General features: G+C 41.6%; 2 protein-coding genes across 3 annotated transcripts; both read right to left on the bottom strand.

Moving 5' to 3' along the window:
• Nucleotides 1-894: 894 nt before the first annotated feature.
• LOC139941780 (uncharacterized) lies at nucleotides 895-4,513 on the bottom strand. 2 transcript variants are annotated; one of them, XM_071938399.1, is made up of 4 exons: nucleotides 4,295-4,513; nucleotides 3,324-3,570; nucleotides 2,813-3,233; nucleotides 895-2,438 (listed from the first exon to the last, which is right to left on the bottom strand). In XM_071938399.1, the coding sequence occupies exons 1-4, from the start codon at nucleotides 4,380-4,382 to the stop codon at nucleotides 2,295-2,297; spliced, it is 900 nt and encodes a 299-aa protein (XP_071794500.1). In that variant the 5' UTR covers nucleotides 4,383-4,513; the 3' UTR covers nucleotides 895-2,294. The 2 variants fall into 2 exon arrangements, with proteins under 2 accessions (XP_071794500.1, XP_071794499.1); XM_071938398.1 differs by having other exon boundaries at nucleotides 2,813-3,570.
• A 1,263-nt stretch (nucleotides 4,514-5,776) lies between these two features.
• LOC139941939 (uncharacterized) lies at nucleotides 5,777-23,585 on the bottom strand. Its single transcript, XM_071938584.1, has 20 exons — nucleotides 23,376-23,585; nucleotides 22,509-22,637; nucleotides 22,150-22,398; nucleotides 20,644-21,036; nucleotides 19,431-19,781; nucleotides 18,531-18,759; nucleotides 17,857-18,026; nucleotides 17,074-17,233; nucleotides 16,371-16,547; nucleotides 15,926-16,064; nucleotides 12,784-12,850; nucleotides 12,236-12,364; nucleotides 11,703-11,957; nucleotides 10,912-11,295; nucleotides 10,019-10,375; nucleotides 9,194-9,419; nucleotides 8,801-8,970; nucleotides 8,450-8,591; nucleotides 6,984-7,160; nucleotides 5,777-6,260 (listed from the first exon to the last, which is right to left on the bottom strand). The coding sequence occupies exons 1-20, from the start codon at nucleotides 23,431-23,433 to the stop codon at nucleotides 6,119-6,121; spliced, it is 4,104 nt and encodes a 1,367-aa protein (XP_071794685.1). The 5' UTR covers nucleotides 23,434-23,585; the 3' UTR covers nucleotides 5,777-6,118.
• Nucleotides 23,586-24,196: the final 611 nt, after the last annotated feature.

The following is a 24,196-nucleotide window of genomic DNA, read 5'->3' as shown; positions in this document are numbered from 1 at the left end:
TGAGCGATAAACTCCAAACGCGAAGTAAGATTATTTATTTCTTATCAAATATGACATTTCAGACAAAATTATTTCAAGGGATGTTTTCTCCTATCATCATCATGAGACCGTGTTAGTTTTATGTAAATCTGTGATCTTCACGATTTTTGTTTCTTACCAATTCTGTAACGTTTCTTTTATAAACGTGTTTTTAACTTTGTTGTTTAGCATATACATGTAATGCCTTACATACAAGTTGTTTCATTTGGTTATTTAGAAGATAATTTCTTTGTGTGTTCCGTGTGTGTGCACTATACTTAAAATGCTGATCAGTGTGAGTGACCTGTTTGCCTACGCTAAAATGTACAGATGTTTGGCCTATACTAGTTCGCTACCCTAGAATTGCTTCCAACAAGGTATACATGTATGTCCTGCTTCCATGCGCCTTTTGCGAGCTGTTTGGCTTCCCTGACCCAATTTCATAGAGCTGCTTAAGCACAAATAAGCTAAGCACAACAACATTGTGCTTTCAAGAATAAGGTTACCAGCCAAACTGCTATGTCACATGTATTACCTGTGACTGGTATCCTGCTTATTTCTGCTATAAGCAGGAATTAATTAAGCAAAGGTGTATGTTTAATCAGCTCTATGAAGTCGGGCCCATGACAGTTCCTGAGAGGGGTTGGGACGAAGAAGAAATCAGCCACCGGAGCTGCGAGATTAAAAGTCTGCTAGCAGGAGCAGTAAAAGCTACAGCGAGTATAAGATTTAACAAATCGCCAAATATGAATGCAAGCGCCAGTTGCATTAAATTGCTAGTCAAATTAAAGAAAAGGCCAGCTTTCCTCTGATCATTGTGATATGCAAGGAGTCATTCAGATTGAGCGGTGAAATATGGACGTTGAGTCATTTCAGTTCAAATTAAAAAAGAGTGAGAGTTTTAATCGAATAAATGAAATGGTGTTTTCAGATTGAAATACATGTTGGTTTCCTCGTCCATTACTACAGTCTCATTTTGTCAAGTTAATTTTGGTTTCAAATTCATACAACTAGCACTGTATACTCAGTACTTTCCCGTGTTCTGTCAAAAAAAAAACAGAAATATTACTCGGGCTGGATTTTAACCCATTACCTTCTATAGAGCAAAGTGGTAAATTATGGGGCAGTGGTCTAACAAACTAGACCTGCGATACACTTAATAGCTAATGTTTGTCCAATCATTGATATAGTGTGTTGATAACTTAAAGGAACACGTTGCCTTGGATCGGACGAGTTGGTCTATAAAAAGTGTTTGTAACCGTTTGTTATAATATGCATATGGTCGGAAAGATGTTTTAAAAGTAGAATACAATGATCTACATAAATATGCCTCGAAAATGCATGGTTTTCTTTTTACCTCGTCGACTAACACGGTTGGTCATTTATGGGAGTCAAATGACGTTTGACTCCCATAAAAGGAAAAACGTTCAATTTTGAATGATACTTCTGTGGATAATATTCTACTTTTAATACATCTTTGTAACCATATGCATTTTATAACATACGGTTTCAAACGCTTTTTATAGACCGCAACTCGTCCGATCCAAGGCAACGTCTTTGTTAAACTTCCATAGTTAAACTGGGACCACCTCAGGGAATTTCTTCAGAAAAGGGATTAACAGAACAACAATATTGAAGGACCCCACAACAGAGAGTGCAAAAGACAGTGAAGGTCAAACTGTTTTAAGTTGTCTAAACTTGGACCACGACGGGGACCAATTCTTTTTGAAAAGGGATTAACAGAACAACAATTGCAGGACCCCACAATACTCGGGTGATCCCCTGATAAGAGCTCAACGAACGACCACTATAAAATTAAACCGCTCTCGTACTTACGTACCTACTTACGCCCCCAAGTGACCCACTCCACAAGGCAGGGCACTGGGGGCTGACCTGGGTGAGCCCCTGGAATGACGTCGAAAGCTATTCGAACGCACCGGGCAGACCGGGGATGACACAGGGAAGCTAAACGAACGCACCCATATAGAAGGACCATTCAATACACACAATTATTTATTGTATTATAACAAAATGTTGTTTTTATCAAGGAAGAAATTTCATGCTAAGCAAATATTTGTGCTTAGCAGCTCTATGAAATTGGGCCCAGATACAAAGCAGACAAAGAACGATCTCGCTTTGATTTTGTGCATCGAGGATTTCGCTAAAATCAACTAATTGAAAACAATCGGCAAATACAGTTTGTGGGGGGGGGGGGTAGTTCTCTCTTTCACTTGTCCTAGCATCAGGTCTAACTTTTTGAGGTAGATGATGAACAGTTAGCCCTCAAACTTACAAAGTTGACACGAGAAAAACATAGTGCATGAAAAGCAGGCGAGCATGATCCCGAAACAAGCGGCATACGTCTTGGCGGCTCCAAGCTCCATATCTGCCCTGTCCCGCCTTTTTTGGTCTTTGATCGTCTGCAATAAAATACACATAGAATAATCACATTGATGGCTTAATTTTAATTGTGTCAAGGTTTAAGTAATGCTGAAAGTAAAGAATGATTTATGTTTTATCCTTGCAATCTTTTTTTTATCATTACCAATCCTCTAGGTTTGGAAATTCGCCCAGTGTTTTGCAGCATTTAAAGCTGGAACCCTATGAATAATCTTGTAGCAAAGGCACACGTCAATTGAGGCGTGTTTAGCGATTGACCCTTGACCCCAAGCTATCGTACGCGATAACCAGCAATGGTGTGCAGTAGGCCTACACGATCATACAAAAAAATACATCTATATATGCAGATACCAGGTTAAAATACCTTTACAAGAGTTACTAAAATTATTATTACCCATTTAGCTTGTTTTGCCAATGCATCGGCAACTTTTCGGACGTATGCGTCATCGGAAGACCTGATAGGGCGCTCGAGGGCCTCGTTGGACCTGGTGGGGTTCTCCAGGCCCTTGGGGGAATCGGTGGGTTGTTCGTGGGCCGTTAGTAAACTGATGAGGTTCTCAAAGGCCTTGGGGGACCCGCCGGGTTGTTCGTGGGCCGTTAGTAAACTGATGAGGTTCTCATAGGCCTTGGGTGACCCGGTGGGGTATTCGTCTTCCTCGTGGGACCTGGTGGTGTTCTCCTGGGACTTGGGGAACCCGGTGGGGTGTTCGTGTGCCGTTGGTGACCTGTTGGGGTTCTCCTCGGACTTGGGGGACCTGGTGGGGTTCTCCTGGGACTTGGGTGACCCGGTGGGGTATTCGTCTTCCTCGCGGGACCTGGTGGGGTTCTCCTGGGACTTGGGGAACCCGGTGGGGTGTTCGTGTGCCGTTGGTGACCTGTTGGGGTTCTCCTCGGACTTGGGGGACCTGGTGGGGTTCTCCTGGGACTTGGGGGACCCGGTGGGGTGTTCGTGTGCCGTTGGTGACCTGGTTAGGTGCTCCTGGAACTCGTGGGACTTGATTGAGTGCCGGTGGGCCTTTGCGGGCATGATGGGTGATGTGCTGGCCTGGGTTCCCCGATGAATAAGAATGGGTCCTTCTCCCGTTCTCGTCGACACAGTACTAATCAGACTTGGGTCCGGAGTTCTCTTTAAAGGGCGTTCAACTGTAAACGCTGCAAGGCCAAGAAAAACAGTAATACATTATCTTTTAAATATTTTGTCGAGTTCTGGATAACTTTTGACTTTTGCCAGTGGGGCTGACTGCGGGTAGAGTTACTATGAAGAGAATAGTATAGAATCCAAGTAGGAGCAAAAGCGTAGGCTATGGTATACACAATGTATACACTTAGCATTAATTACGTCCGGGCCGGGATATAATTTCGGTTTGGCTCCCATGGGGCCTTATATGGGGGTCAGTATTAACCAGGATCTGTATCAAAATGACCCAGAAGTCTATCAAAATTTTGCAGATTCCTAAATATAGTCCCGATTTTTACCCACTTATAATCAGCCTGCCTAGAAATAATGGGAAGTATAGTCTAGGCTACACGCATGGCCCAATTTCATAGTGCTGTAAGCACCAAAAACTTGCTACCAGTTACATATGCATTTTAAGCACAGAAAAGTATTGCTTAACAGAAAGAGGTCACCAGCCAATATGTTTTTAAAGGTTTACAGTGTCGAATGGTGCCCAACTCAATTTTGTCAACCCAGTATGTTTTGCTTAACAATTTCATGACATTTGGTCCAGATAGAAAGACCCTTGATCAAGTTGATGTTTTTCGGAAAATTTAATTCACGTTAGGAAAAGTCATAGGCCTAACACAATTTGCGTACACAAACAAGAATGTATTCAACATGTTTACATGATAAATCAATAGTGTAAAACCAACTCACCCCGACAGTTCGTTGATACAACTATGATCGAAATTATAAAAATTGAGAAAATATTTCTAACTTTGCCGACATTCTTGCAAAGACTCATTTTGCCAAAGTTTCTGCAGCAGTTCAGAATCAATCTTGAAGTATTCCCACACTCTCTTCTCCTGTGTTTCTTTTATTTTTAATATCATGAGAGCAGACTGCTGAACGCGCGTTTGGTTGGTCGGATGTTCGAAGCTCACGCGGGGCGAGTGTTGATGCTTTTATGATTAGATCGGCATTGCGCGTAGACCGTTCCACGCGCACAATTAGTGCTGCACGCTGCCTGTACAAAATTAACATCGCGCTCCCCTACCGCAGGGTACAAAACTTGCGCGTGCGGGCTAACGCGCAAGTGATGTACGCTGTGCCACCATTTGGGCTGGTTCACGGCCGGCGGCATGCATGCATGCAGTGTGTACAACAAGAAGCTTGACACAACTCTCATTTGTTGCGCGAATAGACTGTGCAAGTCTCGCGCGCACCGGAGCGAGAAAACACGACAACTGAAGAACTTAATTTTTTTATGAATCAAATATTTGCTGTAATTTTTTCTTAATGCCGAATCTGAACAACAAAAATACCCATTAGAGCTTGTTTAAATTAGTTTTAGCTTTTTAAATTAATACACAATTATCGGTTAAAGTCTATATGTATAGACAAAAGTAAAACTTTTGGACAAGGATGTTTGTTTGATCTTAAATGTTTTGAAACCCCTTTTGTAAATCTACGCCCGAATGTGAAGCTGGTTTATACGCGGACGCACGATGGTCGCAAGGGCGTTAGATAAACGCGTGACGCAGTTTAAAGAGGAAGCCGACGCCTAAGCGACCAATGAAAAGGCTTTCCACCCCGCGCGGCCAAAACAAGCGTCTGCGTAAGTTTTGTGATCGGAGATGGGCACAAATTCTTAATTTTTTATAAGTAACCTGACCTGAGGTCAAGTTTAAATATCGGTTTTTCTTCGTTATTATGTTGACTTTATTATTACTTTTATATATGTTGTTAATTAGTATTACATTTTTAACAACATATGGCATTTTTATGGTCATAAACTATATTAAACTAAAGTAATGGACGAAACAAAATCTCCCCAACGTAAAACTCCATAAGGTTGGGACCACAATGGTCCCGGAAGTTCAAATCTGCGCGAGACTTGCACAGTTTATACGCCTCTCTTAATACTTGTGCTTAATTCTAACGATTTAATACTCAAATGGCGCTGACCAGACATCACTTAATATCTGTAGCCTTTAATATCTTTAACCATGTTATAATTATGTTTCAATTCTGTACCTTGTATAATGGATGATTTGCATTGATGCTTTTTTTGTTGTTCTCTCTTTAAAAAAAGACCCAGTATTCTAACTTGGTGTATCATAAAATAACTTTATACAAATCCGTTACAATTTTGACTCAATTGCAGATAGTCTAAAGTTTCCCATTACCTCTTTCTCAAAAAGTACGTTACTTCAGAGAAAGCCGTTTCTCACAATTTCTAATACTACTAACATCTCTCCATTGCTTGTTATACCAAGAATTTTTATTTTTATTTTGAGTAACTACCATAGTGTCCAGTGCCTTTAAACGTCTATGGACTACATGTACTTAAAAATTAAAAAGGATTCACATAGTAAAACATTAAAAGATCCAATGAGTTAACGCTTTTTAACGTTCACGCATAAAAACTCTCTCATAATTCGTTGCTGTGTAAATACATACATAAACGGGATGCAACATTACTGCAACTAATTATCACAAGCTTTAAACACAAATGTTTTCATGTTTGATAAGACGTTTTTAGGGCGTTCCAAAGAATGGATTGACCCTGATGTAGTGGCAACCTCCTTGAGGAGGCTGGAAGTCGAGCACCGCTCCTGAGAATCCACCGTCATCCGCGAGGAGGCATGAGATGTATGTCTCGGGTATGCAACCAACACACCTATCGAGATAAAAAAAAACAAGTAATAATTATGTTTTTTGAGGCATTGCATGGTGAGGTATCAACATATATTCATGGTCGTCAATCTGATCTGATGGAAGGGGGGCATCGTTAGTCATAATATTTAAGGCGTGGGGTCCGGGGCCCGCTTGCATTTTAGATGCTCCGTGGTGCAATCTTGGGCCAATTTAAGGGGAGCATTTGATACTGTGTCCCCACCCTTCAAAAAGTTGTGTCATCCTTTGCCCCCAGGATCAATGCCCAAGGCAGGACACAGGGTTTGATCTTACACAGTGCAATACTTGGGCTTCAACATAAAGGTGGTCAAAAAACATGGGGGGGACGAAAGTGCTTAAAACTTGCCTGTTTACAGACAAACAGTGCGAAATCAATTTGATAGATTGCACATGACCTCATTGACCACCGTCTCTGATGAAGATAAATAGAAACGTGCACGTGAGTACGCGCTGTACAAGGCCTCTGCAAAATGATAGTTTTTCACGCGTGCACATTATTCATCAAAGATGGCGGCCAATGCACTTAAGGGATCTATAATTGTGAAGTCAGCTTGATTGGATGGTGTCGAGTCATCGCATTATATATGGTCGTCCGTGGGTTCTATTTCCAGCCACACCTTGGTATCCGGAATTTGGTATCCTTTCGATCTGTGCCCGTAGGATCTCCGTACGTTTTGAAATAAAAACCACACAGCTTCTCTCTTACCTGCAGTAGTCGTCCCTCCCATCTTGATTGACATCTCTCATGTACCACGTGTCCATGTGACCTGCATCAAACCACGCCCCCGTACTGTTGTAGTTGTACTCGCCGGTTCCCTGCATGCCTGCCAGTGCGCATGACAGGAAGGGCGTCGCACCTTGACGATTCGTTGTGGTCACCACCCTACGTGAAAAAAAGTCATTGTTTTCAGCACTGTAAACACTTTTAAGTCAATTATCTATAATCAGAAGATGATTCAATAAAGGACGCCAATTTCTGGAATGGCCATAATTCACCTGACGTCATCACCTACGATAATCTATAAAGGTTGTTGCACCATTTTGGAATTAAATTCCCTGTTCGGTACTGTGTACCTAAAGACGATGTGACCTGTGACATCACATTTTTACAAAAGAGTCACAGAGCCTGGACTTCCTGCAAGCAGGATTTGTACACAGCCTAATGGAAGAAACCATAAAATCTTATATTTTATGGAGATTGTACTGTCTAATTCTTATCAACTTTTGATACGATGAAAGGGGGCACAGCTCAAAACTTGTCCAGCTTTTACTGTCATAATTCTTTGATTTATGTGGAAATTATGACACAAAATGTCAACTTTCCCATATGACCTGTGTAGTACAGTGCCTGCCAGAATACTGAAAGAATGTGCAAGGTCACACTTATTGTAAACAAAGTTCACATGGTCTATACCCTACGAGGTTTAAAGAGAGTCATAGGCATATACATGGTTTTTTTTCAGCATAGCAAAAGTAAAATGTCATCATTGCATAATTATTTCAAGTTGATTTAGTAAAGACTGCAATCTTCTGGAATAAAATGAGAAACAAAGAATCGGTCTAGGAAGTGCACTGAGAGTTTGTGACTAAAATCACCTGACGTCACCTACAATAAACATTGGTTGTTTTGGAAGTAGATTCACTGTGAGTTACTGTGTATTTTACCATAGAGAAAGGGTTTTACGTAGGCGATATGTACTGTGACTAAAATCACCTGACGTCACCTACAATTAACATTGGTTGTTTTGGAAGTAGATTCACTGTGAGTTACTGTGTATTTTACCATAGAGAAAGGGTTTTACGTAGGCGATATGTACTGTGACTAAAATCACCTGACGTCACCTACAATTAACATTGGTTGTTTTGGAAGTAGATTCACTGTGAGTTACTGTGTATTTTACCATAGAGAAAGGGTTTTACGTAGGCGATATGTACATGGTTAAACGTGCACTGTTATCATCATGCCAAGATGGGACTTTTGGGACAGTAGGTGCAACAGACATACCCGGTAAATCCAGTGCTCTCGGTAATGTGCACATGCTTAGAACTTGAACAATGGGAATTTACACGGTAAGTCTGCTGCCACCTAGCGTTTAGAAGTTCCCCATAATCAAAAAATGGCAGACCATGTGTGACGTAAGCACCGTGTGACGTCATTACAGTGAGTCTTACCTGCAGTAGTCATTAGCCGCTCCTTGTCCCTGTACATCAACCCAGCCTCGGAACAGTGATGGCAACCCTAGATCATTGAGTTCATAACGACGTGCTGCTACCGCGGTCAGGGTTGGAACATCTTCTGATTTCTCATCGTCTGCTAAAAACAATTGGAGCAAATATGTCTTTAACACTTTCATAAGATCATGTGACTTGTCGGAGTAAATAATGTTAACACAAAAGTTAACTTAGAGACGTATAACCAAATGATTTAGATACTTATAAAACAAAAGACGTGTCCACTGTCTTTAAGTATGAGATCATATTTACAAAATTGAAAGAAAGAGGAGGGACAGAATGTTTTGATACCTCCGTTATAGCAAGCTCCAGTTTCTCGACCTGGAAGTTTCTCGCATTCCAGATTTTTAGGCCAACTGATACCAAAGTTAGTCAAGAGCTCCCTACATCCACTCCTAGCTTTTTCACATAGCTCTCTGCATGGGACTCGTTTGGTCGGGCTGGAACCATCATCAACGCACCTGGAGAAATGAGAGAAATAATTACATTGTGTCATAGACTATAAACTGAGACATTCTCATGGATGCAGGAAGCTTCTTTTCCAATCTGCAGATGGATCGGGTGTTTGGTATCTACTATGAAACTAATGATGCTGTTAAATCAATGGGTCAAGCTATGTAAAATTGTCAGAATGTGAGTTTTAAAGGATTTTCTCAAATCCCACAAACAAATTAATAAACATACCGTGGTACACTGACCGCACATAGAAAGGTCCGAAGATATGGAGAGCAGTCAGTGTTCACTAGTGAGTAAAAATTTTGTAAATGTAGCCTGGCTTCATACTGGTTGGTCATGTTCAGATAGTTTGGCATGCTTGTCTTTGTGTATGGTATGTCGGACCGGCACATTGGGATGGCGATGTCTTCACATTGACCCTCAGGTGTGACGACTTCTGGTTCGGCAGACACACCTATACAAGTAAAAACATTAGCAATAGATATATACAAAGTCAAGACAGAGAACTTGGTATCATTTTTAGTTCCCTCAAAGTATTAAGTAATATTTCGTGGTCTCTCCCCCCCCCCCCAGAAATATATATTTTTTTTTACCTTAAATACGTTTGCGTTCTCTCAAAATACTTCTTCGTTTCCTCGAACTCATTTCGCCGCGAAAAAAATAGATTGTTGGTTATTATGAATTAAGATTTTTTTTTTAAATCCCAGGTGTGGATAATGGCAAACCGACGCTCTATCACACGGCCGTCGTCTGGCAAAACTAAGACATGTCATGTGACGCGCTCTAAACCAATGAGCAGGCAGAATACTTGCAAGGGGTGTTATAATAACATACATTTAAGTAGTTGTGTTTGAATGAAAAAAATATACGAGAAACGAAATGCTTTATTTGTTTTACCACTGTAAATTTAATACAACTTGTTTGTCAATATGTCTTTGTTCATTCATTTATTTATTTATTTATTTATTTATTTATTTATTTATTTATTTATTTATTTATTTATTTATTTATTTATTTATTTATTTATTTATTTAAATAAAGACTTATATTTACCGGGTTCGCTCACGCACTTCCCAGAACTTCTCCATGGTAAGTTCTGACAGTCCGGCAGGGGTAGAACGCCCTGGAAGAACTGTGCAATAGGAGGGCACCTAGTGTGAGCCCTATAGCAAGTTTCCCTGCACGGGGGAATAATCACTCCTGCCTCGGTGCATGACGGAAGGTAAGAAGCACATAGGAACCAGTTGAGGTTGAACTCGCAACCCCCAGTAAAAAGCTGTGAGAAGGCTGTCAGAATATTCTCCACGTGCTCCGTTGTCCGGGTGTACGGGTGGTTTGGCCAGACAAGGTTGGGCAGGGCTGCCCTGGTGTGATTCGGGCACAACTTCACATCAACATCACTACACGACCCTAAACATTAACATTAAATGTTGCAAGACATTAACGGCTTTTAGGAATAGGCCTAACTCTGGTTTGAAAAGAATATCATTGTGGCCGCGTGTCGTGGCCTAGACTTGACTCAAGTCCCAATCTCAGAAAAATATTTCTTTGCGTTGCTCTGCATTCCCAAACCTGTTCCATTCTCGGGACCACAATACATTGGCGGCGGCGGGTGGGTGTATGTTTATATAGAGACCTTCCGCACGAGAACGGGATTTCAATCAAGTCTAGTCGTGGCCGAGCATTCTAGTGCACTTGACCCACGCTCTGGTGTTGTCAGCAGCAGATTGTTGGTAACCCTGTTTCAGCAACAGGAGTACGTGACAACGCGCCCCTGTTGAGGGTAGATTTGGTTCAAAAGCCCAAATCAGTGTTTAATCAAAATTCCTAGTTTCAGGCTGAAACATTCTTACTGATAGCAGGTTGGCTTTAGACTTTGGGTATAAAGAAAAGGGGTAGTCGATCATCAGTCGACATATCAAGATTGAATAGGTTTTAAGACTTACAATATGAACCGTATGATGCCTTGTAGATCGAGGTACCCATGACCGAGGTGCTATCCTCAGCAGAGACGTCGTCTTCAACTGCCTCGAGCACGTAACGCATCTTCGGTCCTTCACCGAAGCCATTCACCAGAAACAACTCCAACGCGTAACTATCCGGACGGTCGAATACTTCAATACATGTATTCATAGTGTAGTCGGGATTGGAATTTTTTAAACGGCACATGTTGGACTTCGGGCCCGTGGTGTCGTTGAAGCGAATGAGGACACCAAACTTTGAGATATGGTAGGTTGACTGTGGATGGAACTCTAAAAAGGCACTGTTGTTTCTGAAGCGGGTGACGCTGTTGAGTAGAGGTGTGTCTACTGGTGGGTAGAGATGATCAGCTGTGAACAAGCATTACGAGACAAAAGGCGAATGAAAATAACATGAGGGAAAGAATACGACATATTTCGAGACAACCCAATCAGAATTGTCAAGGTCAAACTTAAAGTACTATCTAGCAAACGATCAGAGGACGTATCGCACTAAATCGAAACATCGACATGGTCACTGACACGCCTCTGGTTTCAGAACGAAAACAATGTAGGACGCCGTCTATCGAATCCGGTGGCAAGGATCGATGCACAAGACAATTCGAAATGTTGGTCAGAATTTCTGCCCCTTTGGCGTTCCATAACTCGGAACGAGAGTCGGAACGCTATGACCGCGACAGACATTTAACGACAAGTCTAGGCATGGACTATAAGCGCCCCAATTACAAAAACCCAAGCATAGTTTTGAAACATTTTACCTGTCAGGCAATCAATGTTGTCCTCGTGAAGGTAGCGCTTACTGCAGTCAAACACGTCAGGCCGACGGAGACCAAGTTGGCTGGCCGTACTGCGGCAGTTTCGCCATATATCCCGGCAAACCCCAGAGCAGGGTAGGAGAAATTGGTGTGGAGCACCATCTTGGGCGAGCTTGTTCTTGATGACGTTGGGTCTCGGTAAGTAGGCGACGCAGAGAAAACGTCCAAGGACGTCTGAACAACCCGAGTCCAACAGACCTGATATATGAAAAATGCAGTTTTATAAGTTTAGTCCCTGGTTAAGTCAGTAATTGTTGACACTTTCGGACCGGTGTCTCAGTGAAATCTGTCCACCAGAGACTCTGCCCCCCCCCCCCATATGGAAAGTTAACTTGCGGTACGAAGAGAAGGATTCGACAGAGGGCGCTATCAAAAGAACTTGGTACGTGTTTGTCATATTATGGATGGGGGACCATAAATCTCCGGATGTAAGACAGATCTACCGCCACGACGGACTTACTTAAATTGAATTATACCTTGCAAGTACGTGATAGTTTCGTCGAGTTCCCTCAGCCGAAGTTGGTCAACATACTGAGGGTCCGAGGTGGGAATATCAATGCCTTCATCTTTGCACAGCTGCGGGATGTCGAGTTGACTCGCGGTACCTGTTAAATAAATAAATATTGATACATTGTAAATAATAAGTATTTTTCTCAAACTCTGTGCTACAGAGGGAACATTTTCTCACAATGTTTTATACTATCAAGAGCTCTCCAGTGCTCGTTACCAAGTAAGTTTTTATGTTAATATTTGTTTTGAGTAGTTACCAAAATGTGTACCTTCCCTTAAAGCAATATTTCTTGCTTTACAGCTCTTAAATAGACATAGGTCCCTGTTGCACCTTATTAACAGAAATTTAACCCTCAAAACATACATGCACACAATCAAAACATTATTCGTCAAATTGTGCAGTGCGTAACATACAGGTTAACATTGATGCAATTATATACTTGCAAGAAGGTCCTCGATCCCCTATGCTTATACAGTGGGATAATTCTATAAAAGGCTGGAGTAAAATTCTTACCTTGGTGCCAGACTAAAGCAATAACGTGAACACACAGTAGAATACGCGCCATCGTCGAGTATACAGTCTTTTGCATCAATGAGATTTAAAGGTAGTAATACTTGGCTGTACCTAGTCCCGATGAGCTCGGACGCTTCAATGTGATTATCGGTACCAGCGGGGTGGCCGATGGGTCAAGACATCTTACGGGGAGCGTACAAACCGAAAGTAAATTTGAAATGGCTCGGCCTTGAGTTGTTGTGTAAATATTTATGTGAAAGCTTGGATGTAAAAATGTTAGTAAACAATCGTGTTCAAACATTGCTCTATAGTGTGAAAAAGCTACAATCATAAACAGAGTGAAGAACGCCTGTGGAATTGTTTACATTTGTGTGCTATATACATTTCATGGGTGCGTTAACGTGTCAAAGACCATGTATTTATAATACTTGGTGTATCCCAACATTATGCAGAAAAAAAACTGTGAAAATTTGGGATCAGTTGATCATCGAATTTGCAAGATAATAAAGAAAGAAGAAACACCCTTGGTGCTTTCAGACGCATATCAGGCTCCAGCTGAAGTCTTTTATTATTTGAGTGAGAAATAACCTCGTTCTCAAAAACTACGTTACTTCATGGGGAGCCGTTATATGCTATCAACAGCTCGCTTTGCTCTTACCAAGTATAAAGTTTTTATGCAGGGGACTCAGGGTTGTGACATCTTTAAAATCAGAGTTACAAAGCTCAAACAAAAACATTCCCCCATAGCCCATTAATGTTTTGCAGATCCCTTTAAAGGCAGTGGACACTATTGGTAAACACTCAAAATATTTACTAGCATTAAACCTTTCTTGGTGACGAGTAATGGGGTGAGGTTGATGGTATAAAACATTGTGAGAAACGGCTCCTTCTGAAGCAATGTAGTTTTCGAGAAAGAAGTATTTTTCTACAAATTTGATTTCAAGACCTCAGGTTTGGAACTTGAGGTCTCGAAATCAAGCATCTAAACGCACACAAGTTCGTGTGACAAGGGTGTTTTTTCTTTTTTTGATTATTATCTCGCAAGTTCGATGACCGATTGAGCTCAAATTTTCACATGTTTGTTACTTTAAGCGTATGTTGAGATACACCAACTGTGAAGGCTAGTCTTTGACAATTACCAATAGTGTCCACTGCCTTTAAAGCATGGTTTTTAACACTTTGAGCTGTCGTACCGGTACTGTGCGCCGTGGGCTGAAACCCGGGGTAAGTGACAAGTAGTTCGAAATTCAACCCAAAAAATACCGAGATTCCTGTGGAGTCTTCCGTTTCAGTAGACTCGTTGACAAGTCGTGAAATGTTTGTCGTGGTGATATAGCGCTCCGACTCTTTTCGCGATTCTCGCTGCAATGTTCTCGCGAGACTGCTTGCCCGGGCAAGACTAATTGCTCTCGCGCTTCTTTGCGCTGAGCATGGAGGGGAGTAGTCGATGGAGCAGCAAGCAGCTTCGCGCGAGAACATTGATCTCGCGAATGCAGTATTCGATGCGGAACCCTCAATCATTACGCCACCACCACGACTCGACTATCTGATCGCGACAGACCATTAACGACTTGTCCACAAGTCTACCCTTTCTGTGGAAACGTCCAGGGTCCTGCATGGATCTATTTTGGTTCGACAAACAATATAGGGTAGTTGTAAAGTCTGCATTCATTTCCTAAGGGTGTCACCTAACTTGTTGCTACAGGTCGGGGCATTGTTGTATCAATCCATCCATTGTTTTCTGCATTTTTCATTCCTACACCCCACCCCAACCCCCCCCCCTCTCGCTGATAACGCCATATGAGCTATGCCCATCTTCAGTGTCTGCTAAAGAAACAATAGACATGATACCAGTCACACTTTGTACATGTGAAATGGTGTTTTAGCTGGTAACCTTTTACTGGTAAGCTTACTTACTTTTGTTGTGCTAAATTGGCTCTATGAAATTGACCTTAGTCTTTTTTCTTATTTTCTTTAAATCACCCTCCGCAACCCCTATTAAATCGGTGAGCAACGCACGATCGAGGTGGACAAGTGAACATTCGGCATCTTTTTTACTTGTCATGCACATTTTCCACAAACAATAAATTATTTAATTTCCAGAATGTCTTTTTTTTTTTGACTACGGCAAATCTATCTATATTACAACGTGTATAGTTGACAAAGCATTTTCTTTATTCCATAACTTTTTAAAACAACAATACATATATATTTGTTGTATATAAACACAATATTTTATGGTATGGGCGGTCCTTCCAATCCAATATTTTATAAAGAGTGATTATTCCTCACTACCAGGAAGTTTAAGCCCCCCCCCCCCCCCAAAAAAAAAAAAAAAAAAAAAAAAAAAAAAAAAAGGTTCCCCCCGCTTTTCTTAAGTGGCCTGCTGACACATTTTAGAAAGACAACCGGCTTGGATATTTGAAAAAAAGTTGTTTTCGTCTGAGATCACTAAACTGTATCCCTATTCAAAGGGGATTCGCTGAGACAGCAGACCAGTCTTTTTTTGTACATAATCCGGCGTGTAAACTTTCTCTTGCTGCTCATATTTAAAAACTATGTTTCTCCATCGTTTTCTTTTAGAATTTAAATTTATTTCATACAAAGAGTATTTTTTTAAATTAGCTAGTTGCAAACTAGCCCTATATAGGACCATTCCTCCTCTGTGCTGTCCACAAATACAGATTATAACAAAAGAGTAAAACCGCCAGGGCTCTAGTTGCAAACTGGCTGTTTAGCGCTCTTAAAGGAACACGTTGCCTTGGATCGGACGAGTTGGTCTATAAAAAGCGTTTGTAACCGTTTGTTATAAAATGCATATGGTTGGAAAGATGTTTTAAAAGTAGAATACAATGATCCAAACACATTTGCCTCGAAATTGCGTTGTTGTCCTTTTACTTTGCGAACTAACACGGTCGGCCATTTATGGGAGTCATGGGAGTCAATTTTTTTAGTCGACGAGGTAGAAGGAAAACCGTGCAGTTTTGAGGCATGTTTGAGTGGATCATTGTATTCTACTTTTAACACATCTTTCTACTCATATGCATTTTATAACAAACGGTTACAAACGCTTTTCAAAGACCAATTCGACCGATCCAAGGCAACGTGTTCCTTTATTAGTTTAGTGCTTTCATAATTATTAGGGCGTTCCAAAGAATGGGTTGACCCTGATGTAGTGGCAACCTCCTTGGGGAGGCTGGAAGTCGAACACCGCACCTGAAAATCCACCGTCATCCGCGAGGAGGCATGAGATGTATGTCTCGGGTATGCAACCCACACACCTATCGAAATCAAAACAAGAGAAAGGAAAACAATTGTGTAAAAGAATCGGTAAAACAAGAGGTGTATAGGAATGCATAGACATCGTGACTTTAAGCGGCACCAAATAAAGTTGACGGCAATAATTTGTAAGTGTTATAATAGTCAGGCGTAATCATAATCTTCGACAATCGTCATTGGTGATTGAATTCCAACTTATTAACAATTCCAATGGAATTGACCGTACATTGTTTCGCGAAAAGTTTATAACTTGTACGTTTCAAATACCGCTCTTAAAATAAAACCAAAGCACATCGTTTCTCCTTTACCTACAGTAGTCGTCCCTCCCATCTTGATTGACATCTCTCATGTACCACGTGTCCATGTGACCTGCATCAAACCACGCCCCCGTACTGTTGTAGTTGTACTCTCCGGCTCCCTGCATGCCTGCCAGTGCGCATGACAGGAAGGGCGTCGCACCTTGACGATTCGTTATGGTCACCACCCTACGTGAAAAAGAGTAATTGTTTTCAGTGTTTAAACACTATAAAGTCAGTCACTATTAAGTCATGATTCAGTAACGGCCGCCAGTTTCTAGAATGACTATAACTCACCTGACGTCATCACCTACGAAAGTCTATGGTTTCTGTACCATTTTGGAAGTAGATTCCCTGTTTTAATTTTGTTCTTGAGTCATGTGCTTCATCAACCGCTGCGATCTAAATGACACAGTGGTGTATAAATGCCTTTTTGTTTTGTATTGTGTTGTATTCTACTTATAGGCGATACGCACTTGGTTAGACGCGCGAACCGAAAAAGGGACTTTTGGGACGCTAAGTGGCAGCAGCTTTACCCACTAAAATAAATACATCGTTCTCGGTAATGTGCGCATGTTCAAAACAAGGTATACAATGAAAATACATCTATAGTATATCAGTCTGCTGCCACCCAGCGTTTCGAAGTCTCCCAATACCAAAAATGGCATACCATGGACAGAGAGTAGGCTGCGTGTGAGGTCACTTCAGGTCTTACCTGCAGTAGTCAATAGGCGACCCTTGTCCCTGTACATCAACCCAGCCTCGGAACAGTGATGGCAACCCTAGATCCTTCAGATCATAACGACGTTCTGCCACCGCGGGGGCCATGGTTGGAACATCTTCTGATTTCTCATCATTTACCGGTTCGTCTGCCACTATACAAGGAAAAAAAGTCATGTCTGTTTATAGAAAAATTTCAACAGACAGATTACGTGACTTGCCAGCAGAGTTAAACAACGAAATAAAAAAGATATGGAAAGGTTTTCGATAACACCATGTAATGACTATCTCTAAATGAGTTGGGGTTCTCCAGAAGATGATCAGAGCTTATCTGATTGAAACGTCGATTTGAAACCAACAGTTCTTTTCAGAACCACCCTTAACTCATTTTGAGATAGTAACTACATGGTGTTTCCGCAAACCTTTCCATATCGTATTTCCACCATTCAAAGTTTATTCTTGTTTTGTTCAATTATACAAATTGTATTCTTTAAATGTATTATTTAATTGTGAAGCGATTTTTGACATTACAGCCCTGTTTTTGCTGGGACTGTTTCGCAAAAGTTGAACACACTACTGTTTCGAAATTTTCGTTCCGAATTTGTGACGTCAAAAATTGTATCACATTCGGGCTTTAATTAACTCCAAAAACGGTAATTCTTACCGTAAACAAGCTGTCTTTTTCGCAATAAATAGACGCCCTACCCAACGTCAGAGAGTATAGATGTTGAGATCCTGCATCTGTTGGCTTATATAATCAAACTGGTTATAATAATACCTCCGTCGTAGCAGTCTCCTGTTTGTTGAAGTGGAAGTCCCTCACATTCGAGGCTTCGGGGCCATTTAGTTCGACTCTCACTAAAGATTCCGATGCAGTCTTTCTTAGCCGCTTCGCACAACTCTCTGCACGGGACACGTCGGTGGGAGGTTGGGTCGCTCTCGAAGCACCTGTAATACGTTTGTGTAAAGCAACAAAGGGGTCTGTCACTGGATGAATCATAGAGCGAGGAGTCAATGTAGTAAGTTTATTCGCAGAACTGTGTCGCTGGGAGCAAGTTCGAGTGGGCACCAGCACCGAACATAACGCACTCACTCGGACGACTCATTTGGAAGTCTAGTCAACCTTAAACCTCTTCGCTATAGTGCCACTGGTTCCCCTTTGCGCTTTACATACGTTACAAAGGAACATGCTGTTGGGACCAGTGAAGAAACCATGGGCTCGAGGCTGGTTCCAAATGGTTGACCACAGTAGTAAACCAAATGGCCGACCAGCCTGGGTTCGAGTGCAATAATGGTTGACCTTTAGTTAATAACCATTTTGCACATTCGAACTCACTCTTGGTCTTCGGTGATGGTTTTAACGAAAGCGGTCTACACTTTGCCATACTTCGGCAAGGTTTGAATAATTGTTGAGTAAATAAACGATTTCAACAAACTTAAAATAATACCCACCTTGGTACACTGACTGCACAAAGGAAGATCCGAAGATACGGAGAACAGTGGCTGTGGGTTATTGGGTAAGCTAAACTCTCTAAATATTGCCGGGCGTCGTACTGTGTGGTCATGTTCAGATAGTTTGGCATTCTTGTCTTTGTGTATGGTATGCCAGACTGGCACATCGGGATGGCAATGTCTTCACACTTGCACGTGGCTGTGGAGACTTCTTGTGCAGCAGACATACCTAGATATGAGAACAGCAAACTATCATGACTACCCATTGTCTTTATATAGAGTAACCTTTTGTTTCAACGTGAATATTAGTTGAACACTAAGTAATGTTTGTAACTATGTTTGTTTGTAACTATGCAAAGGAGACTCTTATTATCATCTGCTCATGCGTCGCAACAATCACCTTTTGTATACCGATTGTCTCTGAAATCAATTAACACAAACTTTATATCATCAATATAGACGATGAAGCACTTTTGTTTGATTGTGTTAATTTTCCGTCTATAGAATTAAAATGACCAGGGTTTACACCATTATATACAACTCCCCTAAAAAAAAAAATATATACTCCAGGGGTGGGTGATATAGACACCAGTATCAATAGCATGATGAGTTTTTGTCAATCTTTGTGTAAGAATTGCTAGTTTTTGACAGATTCCGGGTGATACTGACCCAGAGGGGTCAAGCTCAACGGGATATGTATCTGAGTCAATTCTGACCCAGAAAGCTTCAGAATGTGTATACGAAATTGTGTGAATCCTTTGAAATCCTTTGAAATCCAAGATCAAAAATGTGTGTAGTACAATTGACTTTAGGTCATGTTTGTTTTTGTAAGTTTTTTTTTTAGGGGGTGGGTCGTTCGCTTCTTGCTTGCTCTTTGTTTAAACAAAGACCTGTATTTACCTGGCTCGCTCAAGCACTTCCCAGAACTCCTCAATGGTAAGTTCTGACAGTCCGGCATGGGCAGACGGGTGCGGAAGAACTGTGCGAGAGGAGGGCACCTCCGATAAGCAAAATAGCAAGTTTCCCTGCACGGGGGAAAAACCACTCCTTCCTCGGTGCAAGTCGGCAGGTAAGAAGCGCACAGGAACCAGTTGAGGTTGCCGTCGCAACCCCCGGCCAAAAGCTGCGAGAAGATCACCAGATCTCGCTCCACGGACTCTAGCGTGTTTGGATGGTCTGGCCAGAAAGGGTTTGGCAGAGCTGCCTTGGTGTGGTTCGGGCACAACTCCACGGAGACATCACTACACGACCCTAGCAGTATAATTAAAAGCTGTTATACTTTAACTTGTATATTTGGTTTACGGTACACCATGTGTATATACTCTTGTATTTCTTTGAGAACTTGCGCGACAGTAGAATTATAAATGGCAAAAGAGGTTCTCAAAGAACATATATACAGCAAAATAAAGGTAGAGTTTCCGAAAACCAATACACATCGAAACCTCACTAAGCAAGGCTTTAAAGTGATTTGCAAAGAGCTCATCGGGTTAAAGGAACACGTTACCTTTGATCGGGCGAGTTGGTCTATGCAAAACATTTGTAACTGTTTGTTATTACATGCATATGATTGGAAAGATGTTTTAAAAAGTAGAATACAATAATCCACACAAATTTGGCTCGAAATTGCGTGGTTTTCCTTTTACGGTGCGAACTAACACGGTTGGCCATTTATGGAAGCAAAAAATTTGACTCCCATAAATGGCCGACCGTGTTAGTCGACGAGGTAAAAGGAAAACCGTGCAATTTCGAGGCATGCGTGTGTGGATCATTCCAACCATATGCATTTTATAACAAACGGTTACAAATGCTTTTTATAGACCAACTCGTCCGATCCATGGCAACGTGTTCCTTTAAGACTCGAGAGAACGTGTGCCGTGGATTTGGTTATAATGCACTCGGGTTGACAGCGACCTTAGCCAGGCCCATTGTATGGTAAGGGATTGAATGCCAATGGGATAGAGTTTTTATTTTGGCAGGCAAGTTGCCCTAAGCAAGGCTAAAATCCACTCCTGGTAAGGATGAAGAATAGACAGGTGAAGAAACCTTAGGGGGAAAGGAGAACCTTGACCATGTGGTAAAATCATGAGACCGAATAGGCTAGATAAGGACTTACAATATGAACCGTATGAAACCTTGTAAATGGAGGTACCAAGGATCCAGGTGCTATCTTCAGCAGAGACGTTGTCGTCGTCGTCTTCAACTGCCTCGAGAATGTACTGCATCTTCGGTCCTTCGCCGAAGCCGTTCACCAGAAATATCTCCAACGTGTAACTATCCGGACGGTCGAACGTAACAAGACATTTAGTGGTAGAGTAAAATGGATTAGAATTTCTTAAACGGCACACGATGGACTTCGAGCCCGTGGTGTCGTTGAAGCGAATGATGCCGCCAAACTTTGAGATATGGTAGGTTGACTGTGGATGGAACTCTAAAGAAGCACTGTTGTTTCTAAAACGGGTGACGCTGTTGAGGAGTGATGTGTCTGCCGGTGGGTAGAATTGATCAGCTGTGAACAAACGTTACGAGAAAAAAGGGTGAAAGGAATTTATTATGATGAAAGGATACGGCACAGGTGACGTGGGCATTTCGAGACAAACCAATCGGATTTGTCAGGGTCAAACTTAAAAGTGTTTATTTGCAGAGGATTTTTAGACGGGAAGTCAAAAAAGAACTTTCCCGCCGCAGACGATCAGATGACATCTCGCGCTGATCAGAACTTCGACTTCTGTCCAGTCAATGGCTCTCGTTTCAGAACGAAAACATTGTGGAACGCTACGGATCGATCGGTCTTTTGTATCGATTGATCGGCGTTTTCTATCGATGGATTGACAAAATTTATGAGTTAAAAAAGGAGCCTGTGAGTGAGAATACCTCAACAGACCTCACGTTAGCGTATACACACTGATGTAGATTCTAATTGAGAGAGGTTTGCGGTATAGCACCATGTAAATATCTCTTTTGAGTAATGTTGGTTCATGGATAAAACAGTGGTTAATGACTCAACGTTTCGACCGGTATGCTCTGATCGTCTTCAGAAGAAATCGAGAAATATAGACGATCAGAACATCTCATCGAAACGTTAAATCACCGGGTTTTTTTTTCAGAACCAACACTACTCAAAATAGATATACCGCAAAATTCTCGTCATTTATACATCCACAATGTATGATAGAAGTTCATCAATCGTTTTTTCATGACTTTTTATTCATGGATTGATCGATAAAAACACCGATTGATCGATTAGAAGGACCGATTGATCGATGCAAAAGACCAGTCGATGTATTCAGATGTTAAATTTGCATCGGGGATAAAGAAGAATAATATTGATTTTTACCCAACCACCGATGTGTGAACTGTTATAGCACTGTATGCTCAGTACTCTCCAGAGTCCTAAAACAAATTTTCACCAGCCGATGTGTTGATTGGAAGTTATACCTCCTCAATTCAAAGCGTATATAGCGACCAGTGATTGCGATATGCCGAATACAAAAATGGTTCATTATTATTATTAATATTTATTAAATGGCTTTCCATTAATACTGTATGTTTAACCGCATGTTCTATCGCAATTGAAAGCAACCCAAAGTTACAAACCAAGCTTTCGAAATTCAAATCATACCTGTCAGGCACTCGTTGTCATCTTGGAGGTATCGCTTGCATTCAAACACGGGAGGCGGACGGAGACCAAGTTCGCGCCCTACGTGGCGGCAGTTTCGCCATATATCCCGGCAAACCCCATAGCAAGGTAGAAGAAATTGATGTGGAGCACCCTCTTGGGCGAGCTTGTTCTTGATGATGTTGGGTCGTGGTAAGTGGGCGAGGCAGAGAAAACGTCCAAGGATATCTGAACAACCCGAGTCCAACATTCCTGGTATAAAATGCAAACCATGTTTATATGTTTAGTCCTGGATAAGTTTGTTATAATGTTAGCACATCCATGCATGACCTGACTGGTACTGGTTCTAAACGAATAATTACCCTGCAAGTAACTGATGGCTTCGCTGAGTTCACTCAGCTTAAGTTGGTCAACATACTGAGAGTCCGAGGTGGGAATATCAATGCCGTTATCTTTGCACAGCTGCGGGATGTCGAGTTGACTCGAGGTACCTTTAAAAGAAATATGAACAAATAGCAAATGTAGTTGACTTTTATTACTATAACAAGGTTAAGTGGACTGGCCAAATAACGTCTTTATAGCAACGACGTTAATAATCTAATAATAATAACGAAGTCTCACATAGCACACGTATCTACCAAACAAAATATTCAAGGCGCTGAGTATATACAAACTTTAAGAAAGATAGGTATCAGTGTTGAGTTCTGAGAACCAATTATGTAGCACCTTATATAAGGGTTTACAAGGTGCTAACGGCGCAGTCAGCAGCCACAACCAGGAGCACCGAGGCGAACCCCCTCTTTTCGATAATTGAGCACTGGGTTATTTTACATGCGTTAACACAACACATGGGACCAACGGCTTTACGTCCCATCCGAAGAACGAAGCAATGGTAAAGTGTCTTGCTGAAGGACACAAGTGTCACGGCTGGGGATTCGAACCCACACTCTGGTGATCAGAAACACCAGAGTTTGAATTCCGGTGTTCTTAACCGCTCGGCCAAGACACTTCCACGATGTTGGAGAAGGGGTTCGCCCCGGTGTTCCTGGGTCACTGTTGTATGCGCCGTAGCACCTTGTAAACCCTTATAAGGTGCTAAAAAATAGGGTATCAGAGTTCATCACTGCAATAACCTATCCTTTTGAATTTTGTATGCACTCGCAAGCGCCTTAAATACATTGTTTTAGATGCGCTTTTTAAGACTTCGATATCATCAATATTATTCTTACCTTGGTGCCAGATTAAAGCAATGACGTGAAGATACAGTAGAAATCGCCCCATCGTCATGCTTTTGCATCAATAAGATTCAAAGGTATAACTTGCAGTACCTAGTCCCGATGGACAAGATGCTTCGATGCGATGCCGGTACCACCGGGAGCAATGCACGGTGCCAGATATGATTAACAGGGTGGCCAACGCGCCGGGTCGAGACAACACTACCCCGGGGGTTCAAAATCGAAAACAACTTTGCAACGACACGTCCTTGACTAGTAGTATAAACATTGAAGACGATGTCAGTGAAAACAATCGTGTTACAACATGCCTTTGGCTCGGAGCGAGGAGCCCCAAGTGTGCTGTACTCTCTTAATGTAAAAGAGTGAAAAAGCACTCTTTCAAGAGCCATATGAAGGACAACTCTTTTCCGAGTGGTCTTCCACTCTTATAGATTGAAGTTTTCATCCCTTTGAGTGATTTTTCACTCTGTCCTGGAGTGAAACCTCTCTAAAAGAGTGAAATAACCACCACTCCCTTTGAAGAGCCATATGAGGGACAGCTCGAAATGTAAAGAGTGGTGTTTTTCACTCTTTTACATTTAGAGAGTACAAGTATATACGATTTATCCTTATTGAGAGTAGTAAGTTTATACCCTTGACTGGTGTATACTTCGTGGCTGCGTATAGTCAACCACCCTCTACTGTGCTGCCTTCATTGCCCTGAGCTCCATGCCAAGAAGTATTAATAGTGCTTCTTTTTTTGTTTCCAAGTGCAATGCCATTCAAGAAGAAAGTATTATGAGCAAACATTGTGATTATCGGACTCATTCACTGTA

Source organism: Asterias amurensis, chromosome 9, assembly GCF_032118995.1.
Source record: "Asterias amurensis chromosome 9, ASM3211899v1".
Lineage (NCBI taxonomy): Eukaryota > Metazoa > Echinodermata > Asteroidea > Forcipulatida > Asteriidae > Asterias > Asterias amurensis.
This window is presented reverse-complemented; position numbering and strand designations above follow the sequence as displayed.

Bases quoted from the DNA above. Each gene is read 5' to 3' on its own strand.
- LOC139941780 (XM_071938398.1), bottom strand. From the start codon at position 4,382: ATGAGTCTTTGCAAGAATGTCGGCAAAGTTAGAAATATTTTCTCAATT. The intron at 3,571-4,294 runs GTGAGTTGGTTT...TTGGCCTTGCAG, and splicing joins TGTATCAACGAACTGTCGGG to CGTTTACAGTTGAACGCCCT. The intron at 2,439-2,812 runs GTAATAATAATT...ATTTTATTGCAG, and splicing joins TGGCAAAACAAGCTAAATGG to ACGATCAAAGACCAAAAAAG.
- LOC139941939 (XM_071938584.1), bottom strand. From the start codon at position 23,433: ATGACGATGGGGCGATTTCTACTGTATCTTCACGTCATTGCTTTAATC. The intron at 17,234-17,856 runs GTATTATTATAA...TTCCTTGTATAG, and splicing joins AGGAGACTGCTACGACGGAG to TGGCAGACGAACCGGTAAAT. The intron at 11,958-12,235 runs GTATAATTCAAT...TTCATATATCAG, and splicing joins AACTATCACGTACTTGCAAG to GTCTGTTGGACTCGGGTTGT.